At 40.8% G+C, this 16018-nt stretch overlaps 5 protein-coding genes across 6 annotated transcripts; 2 read left to right on the top strand and 3 right to left on the bottom strand.

Annotated features, from left to right (window-relative positions):
• Positions 1-139: 139 nt before the first annotated feature.
• LOC129594253 (glycosylphosphatidylinositol anchor attachment 1 protein-like) lies at positions 140-3458 on the bottom strand. The gene is given in 8 exon segments (XM_055490875.1): positions 140-797; positions 894-1277; positions 1445-1557; positions 1559-1854; positions 1991-2092; positions 2173-2332; positions 2641-2740; positions 2836-3458. Coding segments are annotated over 8 exon segments (1830 nt in total). The 5' UTR covers positions 3096-3458; the 3' UTR covers positions 140-382.
• Positions 3459-4046: 588 nt separating this feature from the next.
• On the top strand, positions 4047-7418 carry LOC129594286 (centromere protein J-like). The gene is given in 12 exon segments (XM_055490917.1): positions 4047-4199; positions 4306-4350; positions 4352-4447; positions 4449-4547; positions 4549-4917; positions 4994-5191; positions 5534-5701; positions 6027-6080; positions 6237-6374; positions 6489-6562; positions 6635-6833; positions 7085-7418. Coding segments are annotated over 12 exon segments (1758 nt in total). The 3' UTR covers positions 7250-7418.
• Positions 7419-7880: 462 nt separating this feature from the next.
• Positions 7881-11184, bottom strand: LOC129594308 (multifunctional protein ADE2-like). The gene is made up of 7 exons (XM_055490949.1): positions 10748-11184; positions 9972-10150; positions 9457-9688; positions 9199-9368; positions 8759-8945; positions 8476-8631; positions 7881-8391 (listed from the first exon to the last, which is right to left on the bottom strand). The coding sequence occupies exons 1-7, from the start codon at positions 10953-10955 to the stop codon at positions 8240-8242; spliced, it is 1284 nt and encodes a 427-aa protein (XP_055346924.1). The 5' UTR covers positions 10956-11184; the 3' UTR covers positions 7881-8239.
• A 480-nt stretch (positions 11185-11664) lies between these two features.
• On the bottom strand, positions 11665-13729 carry LOC129594311 (general transcription factor IIF subunit 2-like). Of its 2 annotated transcripts, XM_055490952.1 has the most exons (3): positions 13653-13729; positions 12559-13053; positions 11665-12314 (listed from the first exon to the last, which is right to left on the bottom strand). In XM_055490952.1, the coding sequence occupies exons 2-3, from the start codon at positions 12938-12940 to the stop codon at positions 11896-11898; spliced, it is 801 nt and encodes a 266-aa protein (XP_055346927.1). In that variant the 5' UTR covers positions 12941-13053; positions 13653-13729; the 3' UTR covers positions 11665-11895. The 2 variants fall into 2 exon arrangements, with proteins under 2 accessions (XP_055346927.1, XP_055346926.1); XM_055490951.1 differs by lacking the exon at positions 13653-13729 and having other exon boundaries at positions 12559-13309.
• Positions 13464-15767, top strand: LOC129594309 (uncharacterized). The gene is made up of 3 exons (XM_055490950.1): positions 13464-13618; positions 14207-14681; positions 15229-15767. The coding sequence occupies exons 2-3, from the start codon at positions 14213-14215 to the stop codon at positions 15597-15599; spliced, it is 840 nt and encodes a 279-aa protein (XP_055346925.1). The 5' UTR covers positions 13464-13618; positions 14207-14212; the 3' UTR covers positions 15600-15767.
• The last annotated feature ends 251 nt before the right edge of the window (positions 15768-16018 follow it).

The following is a 16018-nucleotide window of genomic DNA, read 5'->3' as shown; positions in this document are numbered from 1 at the left end:
GGTACGGTATTTGTGAAAATTAATGTATTATATTCCCGTACGTTCACTTCAGGCATCCACGGGCCATTACCAAGCTAGTTTGCGTCTTTGTGAATTTTGTCATTTAAATTTAAACAAGCTGTATTTACTGTTTACAGTGAATCACAGTGTAATTTATGTTTACGACAATCGTAATTTGACTGCTCCCGTAAATTAATAGAAAAAATACATTTCATGACAACCGAAAAAGCAGAACTATATCAGGTACAAAAGTACGGGCCTACAAGAACTTTCTACAGCAGTAGAAAGTATACAAGTTCTTCGTATCTAGCATCAATCTTTAACAAAGGAAACAATGTCACAGTCCGTGTGAGAGCAATACTATAACAGATTCTCGTATAATTCATCTCGCCCAGAACGTCATCCAGTGCAAAATCCATAAAGGCATCAGGAACAAGAATGTCACAGGATCCAACCAGTTCCCGTATTCAAAATATTCAGAGATCATGGCAGAAATGCTGCGAGTGCCCATCTCAAACACATCATTAGCGACGACTGGATCATACACTTCCGGTAGTTTATGCCAGACATTGCTTAACACTACAGGAAAAATGGGATACAGCAAGATGATCAATCCAGCGTGAACAATTCGAGCCGGCGAAGGTTGGTCGTTGGAGGTCCAAACTGCTACCGGGACCGCAAATAATGCGACAAGCAAAGCCAGAGGGAAATTCAACATCGACAACGCATACAGGCCAATTGCCATTTCAATTAAGCTGAGACTTTTTAAGCAGTTCGCATCACGTTTTGTCATAAACCTGAAATAAGAAAGACATCCATCCATATGCATGCCAACCTTATTAAACTCGTACTGCAATGCATAAGTTAGTACGCACTTACCCGCCCAGCATAACCGGGAGCAGAAAAGTAAATACATTACTTCCAGTATGATGGTGCCCAGCGACTGCGGCAAATCAGAGAAATCCAAGAAAAACTGTCCCATAAAGGAAGCTACGCCAACAACATGTGCCATCACTAGCCAAGGCAGAACCGCGGCAACGGAAGTCTTATCAGTCGAGACGGAAGACAGGCTGTTGTCTGCTGGAGATTTTGCAGAACTGTCCCGTGCCCACAGCGCCAACGCATTGATAACCAAAGGAAGAATCAGCAATCCAAAAGGTGGCGTATACATTCCAATGGATATAAAGCGGTTAGGAGAAGTCATTAGGTAAAAGAAAAACGACTGGTGGAATCGTTCCAGTAAATTATTCAGGCTCCTACAAATGCCTTCCAGCGCTCTAGAAAAAGGATCCCACTGGGAGATCATAATTACAGTAACAAGTACGTAACAACTATGCCAAAAGCATCTTACACACGCATATAGCATTACAGATATTTAGATAAACTTTCGGAGATCAATATAAATTTTTAACAACTTCCCATTGCTTGTTTACTGGAAACTTACACCGCTAAACGATAGAATCCAATCCGCCCTCGACCGCTTCCTCCCATGCTTTGGATCCCCTTAATCGTCAGTGATTGTACATTGTACTGCTGAAAAAAACCATGATTTCCTTCCGAGCCTCCCCAAAGCGGACGACTTGACCATCCTGAAGGTGGTTTTTAGATCCCGCAGATATTTTTCCGTGTAGTCATGTGGAGTGCGCTCCAGTAATTCCACAAAACCATGAATCACGAATGGCATGCCCTGCTTGTACAGCAGCAACTTCACCAAATTAACCAAATCCAGATTTGGTAACTGCCCGTTGATGCCGACGATGCGCAAATCCAAGTAATCGATATCGGGAGACGGTATTTCCAGATTAATTGCCGCCTGAATCGAACCTGCCCGTCCATACAGAGGAGCATTTACAGCTGCAGAAAAAACGAAATGAATTTTAAATGAACTGCAAATGACTGTTTCAACTTTTCAATCATGCAAAACAATCAACAACGTACTGGCTTGACGGATAAATTACGCATACTCTGTTTCTAATCCTGAAATCCTTACCGGCACTTTTACAGCCATGATACGCTTCCACCCATGCTTTCGCTCCAAAATGCTCATTATCGGTCACAAGAAAAATTATATCCTTTGACCAGTAGTTCTTATCTGAAAAACAATATTAAATTGTCGGGGAAGACGTCCATAATACATGAAACTGCACATGTGTTACAGAAACTTCCACTTACGCCGGAAATGCTGCGCTAAAGCTAACATTAAGGCAATGCTCCCTTCGGTGCGAATATGTTTTGTGTTAGCAGGACGCAATGGTGCGGAAATGACGATCGATTCCAGACTATTGGCCCGGGAGGCCCGTACAATGGCGTACACGCCATGTCCATTGCGAATCTGAAAAAGAGCAAAAACATAACTTCCAACGCGAAAGAAATTCATTTCGCTCCGTACTGTATGTCGCATCCAGACACCCTGCTATCTCGTAGTCACCTATTATCACGATAAGCCCAAATATTATTCTATTACTAATTACCCAGAAGTCTAGTGCATAACTAATAACAGAAAACAATTACGCATTTACTAATAACTTCGAAATCTGGAAAGTCAGTTATAACGAGCTATTCTGTACGCCTCTGATAGTGCTGTCAAATTATCTGTACAGTACGGTAGTTAGCAACCAGTCCAGCCATCAAGAAAATCACCTTGTCTGGGTGCTTTGGAGTAGAATAATTATAATAATGATCGTAAACATCCAATCCCAAATCTTGGAAGCTCTTCTTTATCCGTTCCCGAACGTACCCACTAAAATGCGAAAGTAAGGCAAACACACGCTATAACGCATAATTGATAATCGGGATTCACAAACAAACGCAAACTGCTAATGCACGGTTATGTACCTATCCTCTTTGGATAGATCCATCAGCATGCGATGCTGTTTGAGAGCGTAGTTCTCATTCAAGGAGGAGAATTCATGCTGCACTAATCCGGGAAGTAGCGCATTCTCAGAGAAGTAAGTCTTGAGAGTAAAATTGTCGTCAACCAAACAGAAGAGCCAGGCGACGCCGATGACATAGGCTATCACAGACAGCTTCATATAGTACGCTCCCAAGAGCTTAGCGAACTGATCGTTCCTGCCTGGATCAGTAAGCAGTCCCATGGCGGAGTTTTATAGGGCCGATGCAGAACAATAGACAGATCTCTGAAGGATGCAAGATTCAACTCGTACGCTACACCATCACCTGCTGTAGCAGCAGCCGTTCGCGAACATCACCATTCACCAGCAACAACATCCAAGACTACAAGCATCCAGCTACCAATATCGTTATCAGCGTTACATTTCAGAATTTGAACTTTTATAGTTTAGCTGTTAGCAAATCTGTGAAGCTCAAACAACAAATACGTACAAAAAGTCGGCAGAATTTAAAGAGCCCAAAAGGAAAACGACTTCAATCACACCGCATTACAAAAAGCAGAAAAACTGAGAAATAAAAAGAGAAAACTGAAGAAGTTCACAAAGTGACAAAATACAGTACTTATTTCGAGTAGCGACTAAATTTCAAAAAGCAAGGTAAGTAAAATGCAGCGCATGTACCGTGCTCACTGTTCGTTTCTCCCACAGGAAACACAAAAGGTTCGAAGAGCTTGTGTGTTGTGGTTTTTTCATTTCTAGCTTTTTCAGACCTGAAGCCATTAGATAATAATAATAAAAGTATTCGAACAGTAATAATACAAACAACTTGGCAGATTGTTTATTTCCCCCGAGAATTTGTTTGTTTTAATTGTCACGTTGTTGTGTAATTTGTGTTTGCAAAGTAATACTGCCATCTCTGGCGGGCTATTATTGCTAATGCTGTTCCTTCGTGGACCATTTCAATATTAAATTTTAGAAATTGGTAACTTCATGATTATTATTTATTAAGGGAAGCAAAAATTCAAATTTAGCAATCCCTGCTGTTTTGAGTTGTGGAGCGATTTTATGCTTGATGTCTCCATAGCTCCACAGCCTCCACTGATGATACCTTGAATTGTTCAAATACGACTTCTCAATCGAGTGATCACTGCTTTACACTGATGCCTCGACGAGCCTGCTTAAAACTAAGTTGCTCAAATGGACGAATATTGTCTTGATTCCCACTTGGCGATCTGTGTCCAACCGTGCCCGGAGTTAGATTTGTCCAGATTATCTGTAATTACTGGAGCTGGAGGAGCACCATCCCACGAGCTGGATGCTTATCATCAGGTGGAAACGACAATTTCTTCGGTAACGAGTCCAACGTCTATCTGTACTGTCAGTAATTTTCTTTGATTGTTCGGTGCACGTTGCAGAGTAATTGTGCGAATATAGAGTGAATCAAAAATGTTTTCAGTCTGGAAAAGATCTGATCGAATTCGAAGCCCTTGAAAACGCAGCGCAGAACCCACGAATCATTTGTCTCAACAGCGTCGTATGCTGCACGACTGTGGCGCTCGCACTCTGCGGATTCTGTGCACTTACCAGACAGCGATTTCCCAGGAAGTCTATGAAAATTATCAAAATCCTCAGCATCCGCTGGATCTTAATCCGGAATTTGATCACTGCGATTCGGACGTAGACACCGTGAGCATTGCCGAGCGTAAGGGAATTCCACGATTCACTGCCGATTATTACTTCCACACCGCCGAAAGATATGAGGAAAGAAACCGTACTCAGTAGAAAGTCTAAAAAGACGAATTCTCCTGATTGTGGAAAAGTTGTGCGACATTTATTTCCCAGCAAAAGTAGCGCTCCTTCGCTTGCCGGTGGTCTAACTGGTCAAAACACAGTCGACAATCGAGTAGAAAATGATCAATCGCTACCGGCTTCGGCACGGTGTGTTCAGCTTAACGATGGGGAAATTATGGAACAACTTCAAGACAAAGTTGTCGAATTAAAAGCGGAAATCGCCAGATATAAAACAGAAAATGCGAAACTGATTAAAAGGCGTTTGGAAAATGATGCTGTAAGATAAGAATTGCAGCATACATAACGCACGTTCTGATTGTCGGAGATGGTCAGTGACACGTTCGCGTTTGCAGTTATTTCGACAACTGGAAAAAGATCGATCAGAATTTGATGTGGAAAGGGAAAAGATTGTGCATGATTTAGAGGAAATGAAACTGAACGAGCTGAGGAAACTAGAAATGGAGAAGAAAATTCTGTACAAACACATGACGGCGCAGACAGAAGAGGACACAAGACGGTTACGAGAATCCAACGAAGAATTAATCCGAGAGGTTAGAAGTTTATTGATTTTTAATACTTTAGCCAGATGCGGCTAGTTTGTTGACAAGAATCTTAGAGTGTTTATTGCTTTTATGGAAAACAGTTTGCCTTTTTTTTGCCACTAGTATTATTTGTCTGTTTCTGCATTGATGATAAGGATTGGAGCAATATAACGCACTGTATAACGAAGTCAAACGATGTACGAATTTAAACAAGTATGTATGGCACTAATGGAAGGTAGTTTAGCGTGGTATAACTGTGGCAGTCGAATTGCTTAAAGTTTTTAAAATTTTTGATACGAGCATGCTCAGCTCTTGAACATATTCATCCAGTTGCCTTTTGAAAATAATTAGGTGGAAAACTATAAGGATGAATTAAGGAAGTCTGACATCCGGCACGAAAGTGTTGCCAAACGTCTGCGAGATCGTATAAAATCCATGGAAGTACAGTTGGATGCTGTTCGTGATCAGGCTGATGCTCTGGAAGAAGATAAACAGCAGCTCGTTCGGGAGGTTGTCAGGGTATGCAATCAGTTGCACTAATACATCGAAAAATAAAATGTGCATATTGACACTTTCATGTTATGCTCGTATTTAAGGTAACTAAGCACCATGGCGTCAAAGGTTTTTGGGAGCGAAGGGAAATCAGACCGATCATCGCTAAATGGATCGGAACCATCACAGAATGGCCGGACTAATCCTAGTCGTAAATCGGACACTTCATTATCACCGGGTCAAGAGCAGCAATCTTCTGCTAGGCCCATTCTGAAGACTGTGGAAGATACTTCCAGTGCCATGTCGTCGCCTAAATCCGTCCGATTCGATACGGACACCGACGTGAAATCAGTTTCCAGTCCAAAATGAAACTGTTTCCGATGAACTGATCCACGATAGTGGCACTGTAAGTTTGTAACTGCATTTTGCACGCTCTGAGTATCTGTGCGCGAAGGCAGCACACTTTGCATGGCTGGACTCGCTGCTGGAGTAGTTACTAATAGCAAAAGTACAAGATAACTTCCTTTGTTTGTAGTATCTTCATAACTGTCTTCTTACGTAGATCGAGCAAACTTTCCGCGATGGTAAGAAAGTCCGATTTTATAAAAATGGGACGAAAGAGGAAATCAGCCACGATGGCAGATGCACAACCACCACATACTGCAATGGTGATATTAAGCAAATATTTCCCGATAAAGAGGTAATTTCGTATGTGTATATTGCACATGGGCTGCCGGAAATCGTTTTTTTCATAGGAAGTGTTTGGAATAAATGCAAATTTTGATTTGCGCTGCACAATATGGTCGCCCTTTAGGTATATTTTTACAAGGCGAATCAAAGCATTCACACAAAGTTTCCCGATGGAAGAGAAGTTTATCAGTTTCCAAAGTACGACATTAGCCGTGAGTCCGTGACTGACTGATTGTTGATTTAATTTTTGGAAATTTTTTATGCTCGTAGTAACCAGACGGAAAAGCTGTTACCAGATGGATCTAAAGAAATTCAGTATCCGAACTCCGTGATAAAGAAAATCTATCCTGACAGCAACGAGGAAATTCGTTATTCCGATGGGACCGTGGAATTCTGGAATGAAAAAGCAAAAACCAGGACCATTTGTTTTTCCAAGGGGGAAATAGAAGTACATACGCCGCAGTGGAAGGTAAATTCGCGTACTAATTATAACTTTTTGAAACGGGATAAATGCCCGGATTGACGAACTCCAAATTAATATCTGGTGCATAACCGTGCATTAGATTGGCGAATTATCCTGTTAAAGGTTACTTTCGTAAACGGTGCTTGTATGTATCACTGGCTCCATCTTTGCTGTTTTGGTTATTGCTTATCCCGAGAAGACGTGTAGTCCTAAAACATGGACATTGATAGCTGTTCAAACGTTTGTTCCATTTCTAGCAACGAAAATTCCCTGATGGATCTGAAAAAGTAGTTTTCACGGATGGCAGATCGGAAAGTCGATATTCTGATGGGCGAATCCGAATTAAGGATCCACAGGGAAAGCTGCTCTTTGACAGTGGAGGCAATAAAGTTTTTAATGCAACCGGCGGCATAACGATATGAAAACCGACTGCAATTGTTTTACAAGAACTGATAATTTAGAAATTTGGTTGTTGTTTGTTGTTTTACGCTGTATTCAGCTTCATTTGCATTACGAATATTACCTCAATTTTGATCTTTTACGGTTTTACTTGTTAAAACAGTGTTGTTGCTCCTGACTGGTGAATGACATTATGACATAATGTGGCTTGACCTTGTATTGCGAAGATCACTTGCACAGTTGCACTTAAGTAATAGTGCTGCATGCAAAATCACTGCATAACTGATTTGACAAGTTTCATGATTGTAAATTAAGACCATTCTGTAAATTCCTGGTGCATCGGATTTTGATACTACCCGGTAGTAAATAGTAATCCGAACATTCCTGGTCAGACAGGTCCAAATTGTACCTTCAAAAAGACTTGTTTTTGGCCTTTACAATGGTTCAGGATAATACTCGCATGGTATTCGAGTGGAATTTTAACATCTCTCTTATCTAGCACGAACAAATTCTCTCCTTTGATTGTAAAGTAATTTACTGTGACCGATGTTCGCCTATGTACACTTCCATTTATTGTGAAAAAAATGCGAATTTGCATCATAAATAATTAAGAGTACGAGCCTACGAGGTGTACCAACAACGGTCATCTCATGTATAATTTATTATGATCTACCGTCACCTCCCGTGACAATAATTACAAGCCTAAAAAATCAGCACTAAAAATTTTGCTGCAAACTGCACAAGATAGAAAAACACACATACATTTACATGTTCCCCGGTGTCCAAAATGCTATGATTATATTTGCGAATAGTACAAAAGAGCAATACATCGCACGTAATCCACGGTCAAGCTGATGCCTCCATTTAAAAAGCGTGATGAATACAGAAACAGCTTCGCAATGCATATCAAAAGCGGCTAGGTTTGTTATCTGCTTTTTCATTACTCGTACCGAAGAAAAAGTGGAAAAGCAAAAGGTTTTTGGAAAGTACGCTGCTTCCAGTTCGGAAAAATTTCACATGCCTCCATTAGCTCCAATAATGGCTGCCTGTTGTTTGTATTGTCGAGCCTTCAACTTGCTCCAGACTTTGTAATCCGTCAGTGCAATAATATTAGCTGCATGAAGAGCTGCAGCGTCAGCGGTCAGCAAAGTAGCACAACTCAAACCTAACAAAAACATAACCACAACTACATTTTGTAGAGACGAAGAATTATGTACTTTTAGACAGAGGCACATTTATCTCTTATTACCAGTTGGCAGTCGAAGCGAAGACCACACATCTTCGGCAATGCGTTCCGAAGGCGGCGGACAGTTGATAACGGGAGAGGTCACGTTTCCGGAGAGCACTGGACCCAGTCCATTGCTGCGACCGGCCACAGCAATGAAGACAGTTGGTACATCGTCGGCTGTAATATAAAAGCACATGCACGAGAGGTTAACGACAAATCGTCGACAACACATAATCGAAGTACAGCAGATCAAAAATTCAAATTACTATAAGCTCACTGGTAAAATGTTGAAAATTTTATTTACCATCATACACCGCGGCAGCTCTCAGTGCGTCTTCGGTTGTCTTATGGGCGGAAGTGACACGAAGGACAGTATCAATACCAAATGGCTCCACTTCTTTCTGGATGGACTTGGCCCAGTTCAAATCGGAGGCCGATCCCATAAAGATAACCACACGACCATTGACCTTATGCTTGCTCCCGAACATGTCCTACGAAACAGTTGAAGTTTTATGTCAGAAAAGAGAGCACCGATAAATTTTCAGCAAAACTGCTCAGCTGTACAGGCATCAAATACAATATCGTAATATATAGATATTCGTGCGCTACAAGTAGCTAAGCAGTTTAAAATAACTTAATGCAGTGGTTTTCGCTTCCACTTGCTCGTAATTTATGTAATTTTTATTATATGAGTACATTACGGGATATGCATTAAATGTTGATTTAAGCACAGAATGCACTCACCATTAACTGATCGGCAATCCAGTCAAAGTTCAATTTGACCTGCTTGAGTTTGTCCTCGTTAACTTCCTTAGCATCGCGATAAACTTGCTTATCCTTCATCTGCAATTTATCGCCGTGCGGCCACAGACGCCATGAATCGCTATCGATAATGTCGGCCAGGATGATTTCTCCTAAACCACAAACAACCGCAACCTGTCGCCAACGCGTGAGAGAAGGGTCGGAAAACAAGCGATGTAAACTTCGCAATTCGCACCGTACCGGTTTCAGCGTCCACTCCGAATTCGATCTTCATGTCAACCAGAACACAGTCCCTGGTGCGCCAAGCTTTTTCCAGCACTTCGAAGATGGTACGCGTCTGCTGCAGCATTAAATGGATCTCATCCGCACCGATAACCACTTCTTTCTTTATACCACCCTTCTCCGCTGTGTAGGTGAATTTCTTGGCAATTATTTGTTCAGTGGACCATTGCGGATCATGATTTTCATCGTCCTAAAGGAAGTAGGAAATGCATTTATCTGTTAACTCCACAAAAACGTAACATTACTAAACTTGGCTATTTAATTTTATCTTTTAACTTTAAATCCTGTTACCGCAACAGACTGTTGTACTCAGGCGGTTACTGCATATTAAAATTGTGAACAAAAAATGTTATGCGTACCGTTTTAGAACCAGCTGATGAAATCTTTTACACACCAGAGTAAAACGTTTCAGAGCAAAGAGAGAAGACAAGATACCATTACCTACTCGCAAAATCAACAGAATCTGTGCTCACTTTGAAAAACGTTTCCAGTTTTGGCGGTGAAAAGGTATATCCTTCGGGAACGCCTGGATTGCGTTTCAGAAATGACCCAGTGGCTAAGCGACGCGTAACGAATTCCAAAGGAATCATATGGCAACGCCGGGCCAAGAAGGATACATCGTCGTGTTTGCCCAGAAAATGGTTTTTAATCCCTACAAAGTACAAACCACAAAAGTTATCGAACTGTTAAGGAAACTTTGTAACAAGGTAGAATTACCGTCAAACGGTCAGATTATTGGCTATGATTGCAGTTGTTTTCGGTTACTTTCGGTTTCCCCAAAAATAACATACAGATACATCATACACCGGCACATACAGATATATAATATATCTATAGATATTCTATATGTAAGACTGCAAGTACATGGACAGCGTTATGATAATTAATAATACGAGTATTTGTGGCAAGACACAAGCAGTACCCCTAAATAAAAAACTGAAGCCTTCTGTTTAAAATTGTACCGTGTCTGAAATTAATGTTCAAAATTTATTATTTTAAGTAGTGTAAATATGCGCAAGCATTTTGATCTGTGGACTGGCTGTTAACGAATAAAAGCAGTCGCAGCTTCCTGTTACTTCACAATGTAATTGCTAGGGGCAAAAATACAAATCTGATTCTACAAATTTAAATTTTAAAGAACTGATTTTTAAAAGAGCGTAGATGAGATTATCAAAAACAAATAAAATTACATACGGACGGTCCTAGCACACGATTCTTTAGTGCTTTGCAATGTGCAGTGCTAATTTACCAATTTCGGTGAGGTATCCGAATATCAGGCATGCCGTACGGTTGGACGTAACAGATTTTCCCTCCATGGTGTTCCGCTTAACGCCATCTCCTGCTGTAATAATGTCCTTCGAATGGATCAGAGCAACGCCGGGGCGATCCGGATCACCAATATCGTAGATAATCTTGGTTTTTCCTTCACCAAGAACTTTCAGGTCTCTGCTCGGCATCTTTACGAATCCAAAGTTACGTGCGTTTCTATTAAATATTTTCCACTGCAAATCACAAAAGGGTAAGAAGTTGTAATATCAAGCACTGACGTGTAACAACTGGTATCAATAATGTCCTGTATAACAGCGAACGATCGCAATATTACAAATGAACCTGGAAAAATTCAGAACCACAGAAATGGTAAGACAAGTGGTCCAGCGAAATGGCAAAAAGCAGTCCAGCTCTGAGGCTGCAGGCTAATTTCTAAGAAACAACTTCATTGGGCGGAGACAGAAATCGTCTTTTGGCCTTTTACGATAAGATCCACAGTGGCCAGTTGGTCAGATCAAGATACTAGTACATATCGTCAGGCTTCAGCCGGCGCCCGGCGGTCATTCTTACGCTACTTTGTGCAATTGGCCTTGTTAACCTGGGGCTCTGACCCACATCTGTTGAATAAGTTACTAGTAAGTATATCTATATGAATGTGAAACAACATTAAAATCAAACTTACAGGCATTAAAAAATGCACACGAAAAAATTACGATGTTGAACATCCCGCCACGTACACTTAAATTTAGCGTGATGAACATCTCCTAATGTCCTAAACCTAAATCATAATAATATTGTATCTATATTGCAGAGTGTCGATTAAAAATTTAAATGAACCGAAAATGTACGTACAGTCTATAATTTTCAACACTTTATTTTGCAAACAATTTTGCTTGCACTCTGCAAAAGTGCACCAAACTAAAATAAATTTTCACAGCTCATTTTTACTACCACTTCTGGCAAGCCAATCAAAAACCAAATGTCGGAAAAACCGTCAGCAAAATCAAGCCCGAGCGGCAAGCACTGGTTCTAAACTCCACAAATGCAATAAAAAAATTATTACGATTCCCATCTGTCCAAGCATAGGTAGCCAATAGAGAGACTTCTTTTTCACAAAAGAAAAAGCAGTTAATAATGCCTGTACTGCGGCTTAAGTTCCCACAGATTCTTGTGCGATCCCGTGTTGCTTTTAACACAATATTCCAGCATGATATCTTTCAGACATCCAATCGGTTGTTGTGTGATTTCCACCAAATCCTTAATGCTGATATACTGGTGCTTCTCGAAGGCCGACAAAAGCCGCTCAATGACAACGTCCTTTTCGTCCCGCACTTTCTTGGCCGGTCTGTTGGTGGTGTCCTTTGCACGCTCAACTGGCTGCGAAATCGGCTTAAAGTTAACCACCGGATCCTTCATCAGCTCGATCTTGGGAGGTGGGTTTGTTTCTTTTTTCTTTAACCGATCCTTATCCATTAGAACTTTGTTGTCCATACCGCTTAGAGGTACAATGTCACAACGCCGGGACACTTGACCTTCCATGATGAGATCTGTCGCAAAGAACCATCATTTCAAAATCTTTTATCTTTTAATCAGCGTCTTTTAATCAGGAAGGAAGCAACAACAAGCACCAGAAGTATTCTTTACAAATAAATATAACCCCTTTACAAATTACAGCAGCATAATATCAATAAAAAAATTGGTAATAATTAGTCAAACCACCACAAAAAATATTACAATCAGCTGTAATTTGTTCGACAAAAAGAAAGCTTCAAGAAACCATTCTACCGTTACCTTCCTGGTTATCGATGAGAATAGCCATTTTCATAGGTGTTGGTTTCAACAGCATTTCGTATTCCACAGGCGCACTCTGCCCCGGTTTTTTCTGCATTGTTAACCTGACTTCAACGTCAGCTACTCCATCAGATTGTCGAGCCTCTCGTATTTCACACTGTCCCACCGCTTCACCGTCTGATTGTTCCCAGATGCTGGATAAATATTTCGGAACTTTTACAAGCCAGATGGGCTTCGAGCTGGAACTGCAGTCCAAGGTCCGTGCAGAAGGGACAGACAACGAATGGGCCACGCGTAACTCCTTATTAGGAGACTTCTTCTCGGTGGATGAAGGCTTCGAATTCGTGTCAACAGGGACTGCTCGTTTCTTTGCCGAACTCATTTCAAAGATCGCAAATATTTTCCCGATAATGGCAACCAAAGTGGCATTGGTTCGAACACATGACTGTTACACATCCAGCTGCAATCTGCAGAATCCAGGGCGTCACGCCGTCACTACGACCATAGTCAAATATACGCCCTCATGTAACTACACTGCTACGACGAAGGCAGGGTGAAACGTGGGAATTTGGGACCGCACTGAAGGTCCTTCGGAATAATTACTAGCAAGTCGCTGCAAGTGCTTTATCGAATTATGATGGTTAACAACCAAGAAAAAAATTATTCCAGTTAATTTCAGATCCCTTCCAAAATGCTCGAAAGCCACAAGTGGAAGTGACAAAGTCCAAATTCCAAAAGTCCAAAAAGTCCAAAAGTGGCAAAATTCAAAAAACTAGTCTTTCTGCATTGAACTACTGCAATATTATTGGGCGTGCAGCGTGCAAACGTGCGCGCACCGTGCAATGAACGTAAAATGCACGGCATATGCACGGCATGACCGAGAGGCTCCAGTAATCGACCAAACTCTTCAGTAAATTCGGACATTTTTGTCAGCCTCGATAACCAGCTCATGACCAAACTTTGGTCTTCCCAATTGTAGGACCAATTTACCGACCAGCTGATAGAGCGGACCCTTTTTTTGTTAACAAGAATATTCCCATGATCCCATCTGCAGAGAAAGGTGAGAACGGATTTTCTCATTTTTCTGTACTTACTTTTTAATTGACGAACATAAATATAGGACAGGGAGCAAGAGCCAGGAGTACTGAGGTATAACTAACAAACAAACAACTTTTGCTTGTAATTTAACGGTTAAACTAATAATTTAATTAAGTATTTTGTAGTTTAACGGAAGTGACGGTTAAACATCTTTGTTTGCTTGTTAATTCCTACTCTCACACCTCGCAGAAAATCTAAAAATTTAATAAGGCTTATTTTATATTTTTAATACTTTTAAGTAGTACGACTCACCATCGGTACGAATACCCGAGTGCCTCAAACTGCCAGTGCGTTGATTTACCACTTGTAGAATTCATTTGGTGATTTTTAGAAATTAATATTAGCTCGGAACTCCTAACGTTGCCTGCGGTGGCGCGGCCGCCGCGGCATGTTTTATTGTCCACTGTTCATTCTTCGTTTACTTTTTTCGTAATGAAATTCCGCATTAGTCATTTACGGGGGTTTATATGTATAGTGAAATCATAAAGAGAAGATAACTGCGTTAAAATGTGACTTTCGCTTGAAATCTTACTTCCTGTATACGTTAAAGATCGACATGGATCACATCGAAACCGAAGAAGTATCCGGCCCGACTGAGGATGATCAGACTGAAGAAGACCTCTACGAAACCGCTGAACAGAATGGCGGTGAATTCGAGATGCACTTATCGGTACCGGCTGACGAAGAAGACAGCGCCGATGTCCAGCATGGGATGCGCACGGGTGTGAAGAGTGACAATGGACTTCCGGGCAGTGGACCCGGTGCGCGATCGGTTCAGAATGAAAAGCGACGCACAAAACGAGCAGCCCCCGTTCTATCTGGGAACGATATAGAAAGCTCGTCGAAGCGCCGGAGAAGGCTGATTGTCGTTAGTCCAACCGAAGAGCTTCCAGCAGGACACCGCCCCTTCCAGCTCAAATGGTTGCTGGAGTTTGAGTGGTTGCGGTTTGATCCGGATAAGAAGAGGATGTATTGCAATTGGTGTGCGGAATGCAATAAGAAAAATGCATTTGGCAAAGCAGACGGTACATATGTTACACCTTCAAAACTAAAATTCAATCCATTCAGTTTTATCATATGAATTTAACAGTCATGCTAGAAATTTAGATAAAAACTTACTTTATAGTTTTTAGTAACCTACGTATTTATGCCTAATAAATTCTAGTAAGCAGTGTGAGCACTTATCGGGAGTAAGGCTTTAGTCTTTGTTAAATAACTTATATAAATTGTTTACGTACTTGTAAGTTGTAAGTAGGTAGATACTAGTACAGTAAAAATATTTATTGGCAATTACGACCCAGATAACAAAAATGCACGCGCTGACATCCTACTTGAATACAGTAAAATACTTCTGTACTGGAGTAGTTAGTATCTAGTAAGTATCTGCTTACAAAATTTAATACGTAAACATTTTATTTAAGTTATTTAAGTTTTATTTAATAAGATGTAAGTGCGTATCTCATTACTGTAAGTGCGTATGTCATTACTTATTAACCTGTGCACTGAAAATTTCTGAATTAATGGCAAGAAAATGTGGAGGAACGTACATACTTCTATTGTTTTTTTTTTCAGGAACCAATAATTTTCGGAAAAGTAACTGTGAGGAGCATTCAAGAAGTCGTGACCATAAGGATGCAACAGTGCAACGCTCGCGCCAGAATTCCTTCCAGCACGAAGTTCACGTCCTGAATGAAGCCACCGGATCCGTTGTCACATCGGCTCGTGGGGCGGACGGATCGACGGTATATCAAGCGAGCACGATCAACTATGCGAACCCCATGAGTCCAGCGGAAGTACGTTTTCATGCGAAGAAAGCTAGCATGCTCTTGTCCGGTCTTCTTGTTACCAAAAATCTGCCTCCTTCTTTGTCCAAAGATTTTTTGGAGATAATGCCGTTCATGTTTCCTGATTCAAAGATTGCGGCTGATTTAGGCAATTTTTAAAGAAACGGTTGTGTGTGTTTAGTGGTCACTGGTTTGGTGGTCAAAGAGTTTAGTGGTCACTTTCGGCAGAATCATTATCAGGCTTGTACATATTAACTGTAGCACTGCAGAGTGAAAACAATAATAACTACTCGTAGAATCGTATTTGATAATGAATCTGGATTTCACAATAAATTACTAAATAAATTATTGGAATTATTGCATCATAAACTTGTAATGCCGAATTGTTCTTCTCAAAAGTCGAAACTATTCAAAAATTTCGCCCGTTTCGTTGGCCGGTAGTCGTATCTTTTGGAGACTGAGAAGCTTTGCTATATTGTGCAACTCCGCCGAAACTCGCACTTCACTTGGCGAAACTTCACTTAATTGTAAAATATATGTGTTGGAAACATACAAAAGTTTGATAACCTTTTACAATG

This window comes from Paramacrobiotus metropolitanus, unplaced genomic scaffold (assembly GCF_019649055.1).
Source record: "Paramacrobiotus metropolitanus isolate TYO unplaced genomic scaffold, Prichtersi_v1.0 Parri_scaffold0000067, whole genome shotgun sequence".
In the NCBI taxonomy this organism is placed as follows: Eukaryota; Metazoa; Tardigrada; class Eutardigrada; order Parachela; family Macrobiotidae; genus Paramacrobiotus; species Paramacrobiotus metropolitanus.
Note: the sequence above shows the minus strand (reverse complement) of the source record. Positions and strands in the feature narration are given on the sequence as shown.

Excerpts from the sequence above, each read along its gene's own strand:
- LOC129594308 (XM_055490949.1), bottom strand. The coding sequence starts at position 10,955 with ATGCCGAGCAGAGACCTGAAAGTTCTTGGTGAAGGAAAAACCAAGATT. Across the intron at positions 9,689-9,971 it reads AACTGGAAACGTTTTTCAAA|GACGATGAAAATCATGATCC; the intron begins GTGAGCACAGAT and ends TACTTCCTTTAG. Across the intron at positions 8,946-9,198 it reads GGATTGCCGATCAGTTAATG|GACATGTTCGGGAGCAAGCA; the intron begins GTGAGTGCATTC and ends ACTGTTTCGTAG.
- LOC129594311 (XM_055490952.1), bottom strand. The coding sequence starts at position 12,940 with ATGAGTTCGGCAAAGAAACGAGCAGTCCCTGTTGACACGAATTCGAAG. Across the intron at positions 12,315-12,558 it reads TCTCATCGATAACCAGGAAG|ATCTCATCATGGAAGGTCAA; the intron begins GTAACGGTAGAA and ends TCTTTGCGACAG.
- LOC129594309 (XM_055490950.1), top strand. The coding sequence starts at position 14,213 with ATGGATCACATCGAAACCGAAGAAGTATCCGGCCCGACTGAGGATGAT. Across the intron at positions 14,682-15,228 it reads TGCATTTGGCAAAGCAGACG|GAACCAATAATTTTCGGAAA; the intron begins GTACATATGTTA and ends TTTTTTTTTCAG.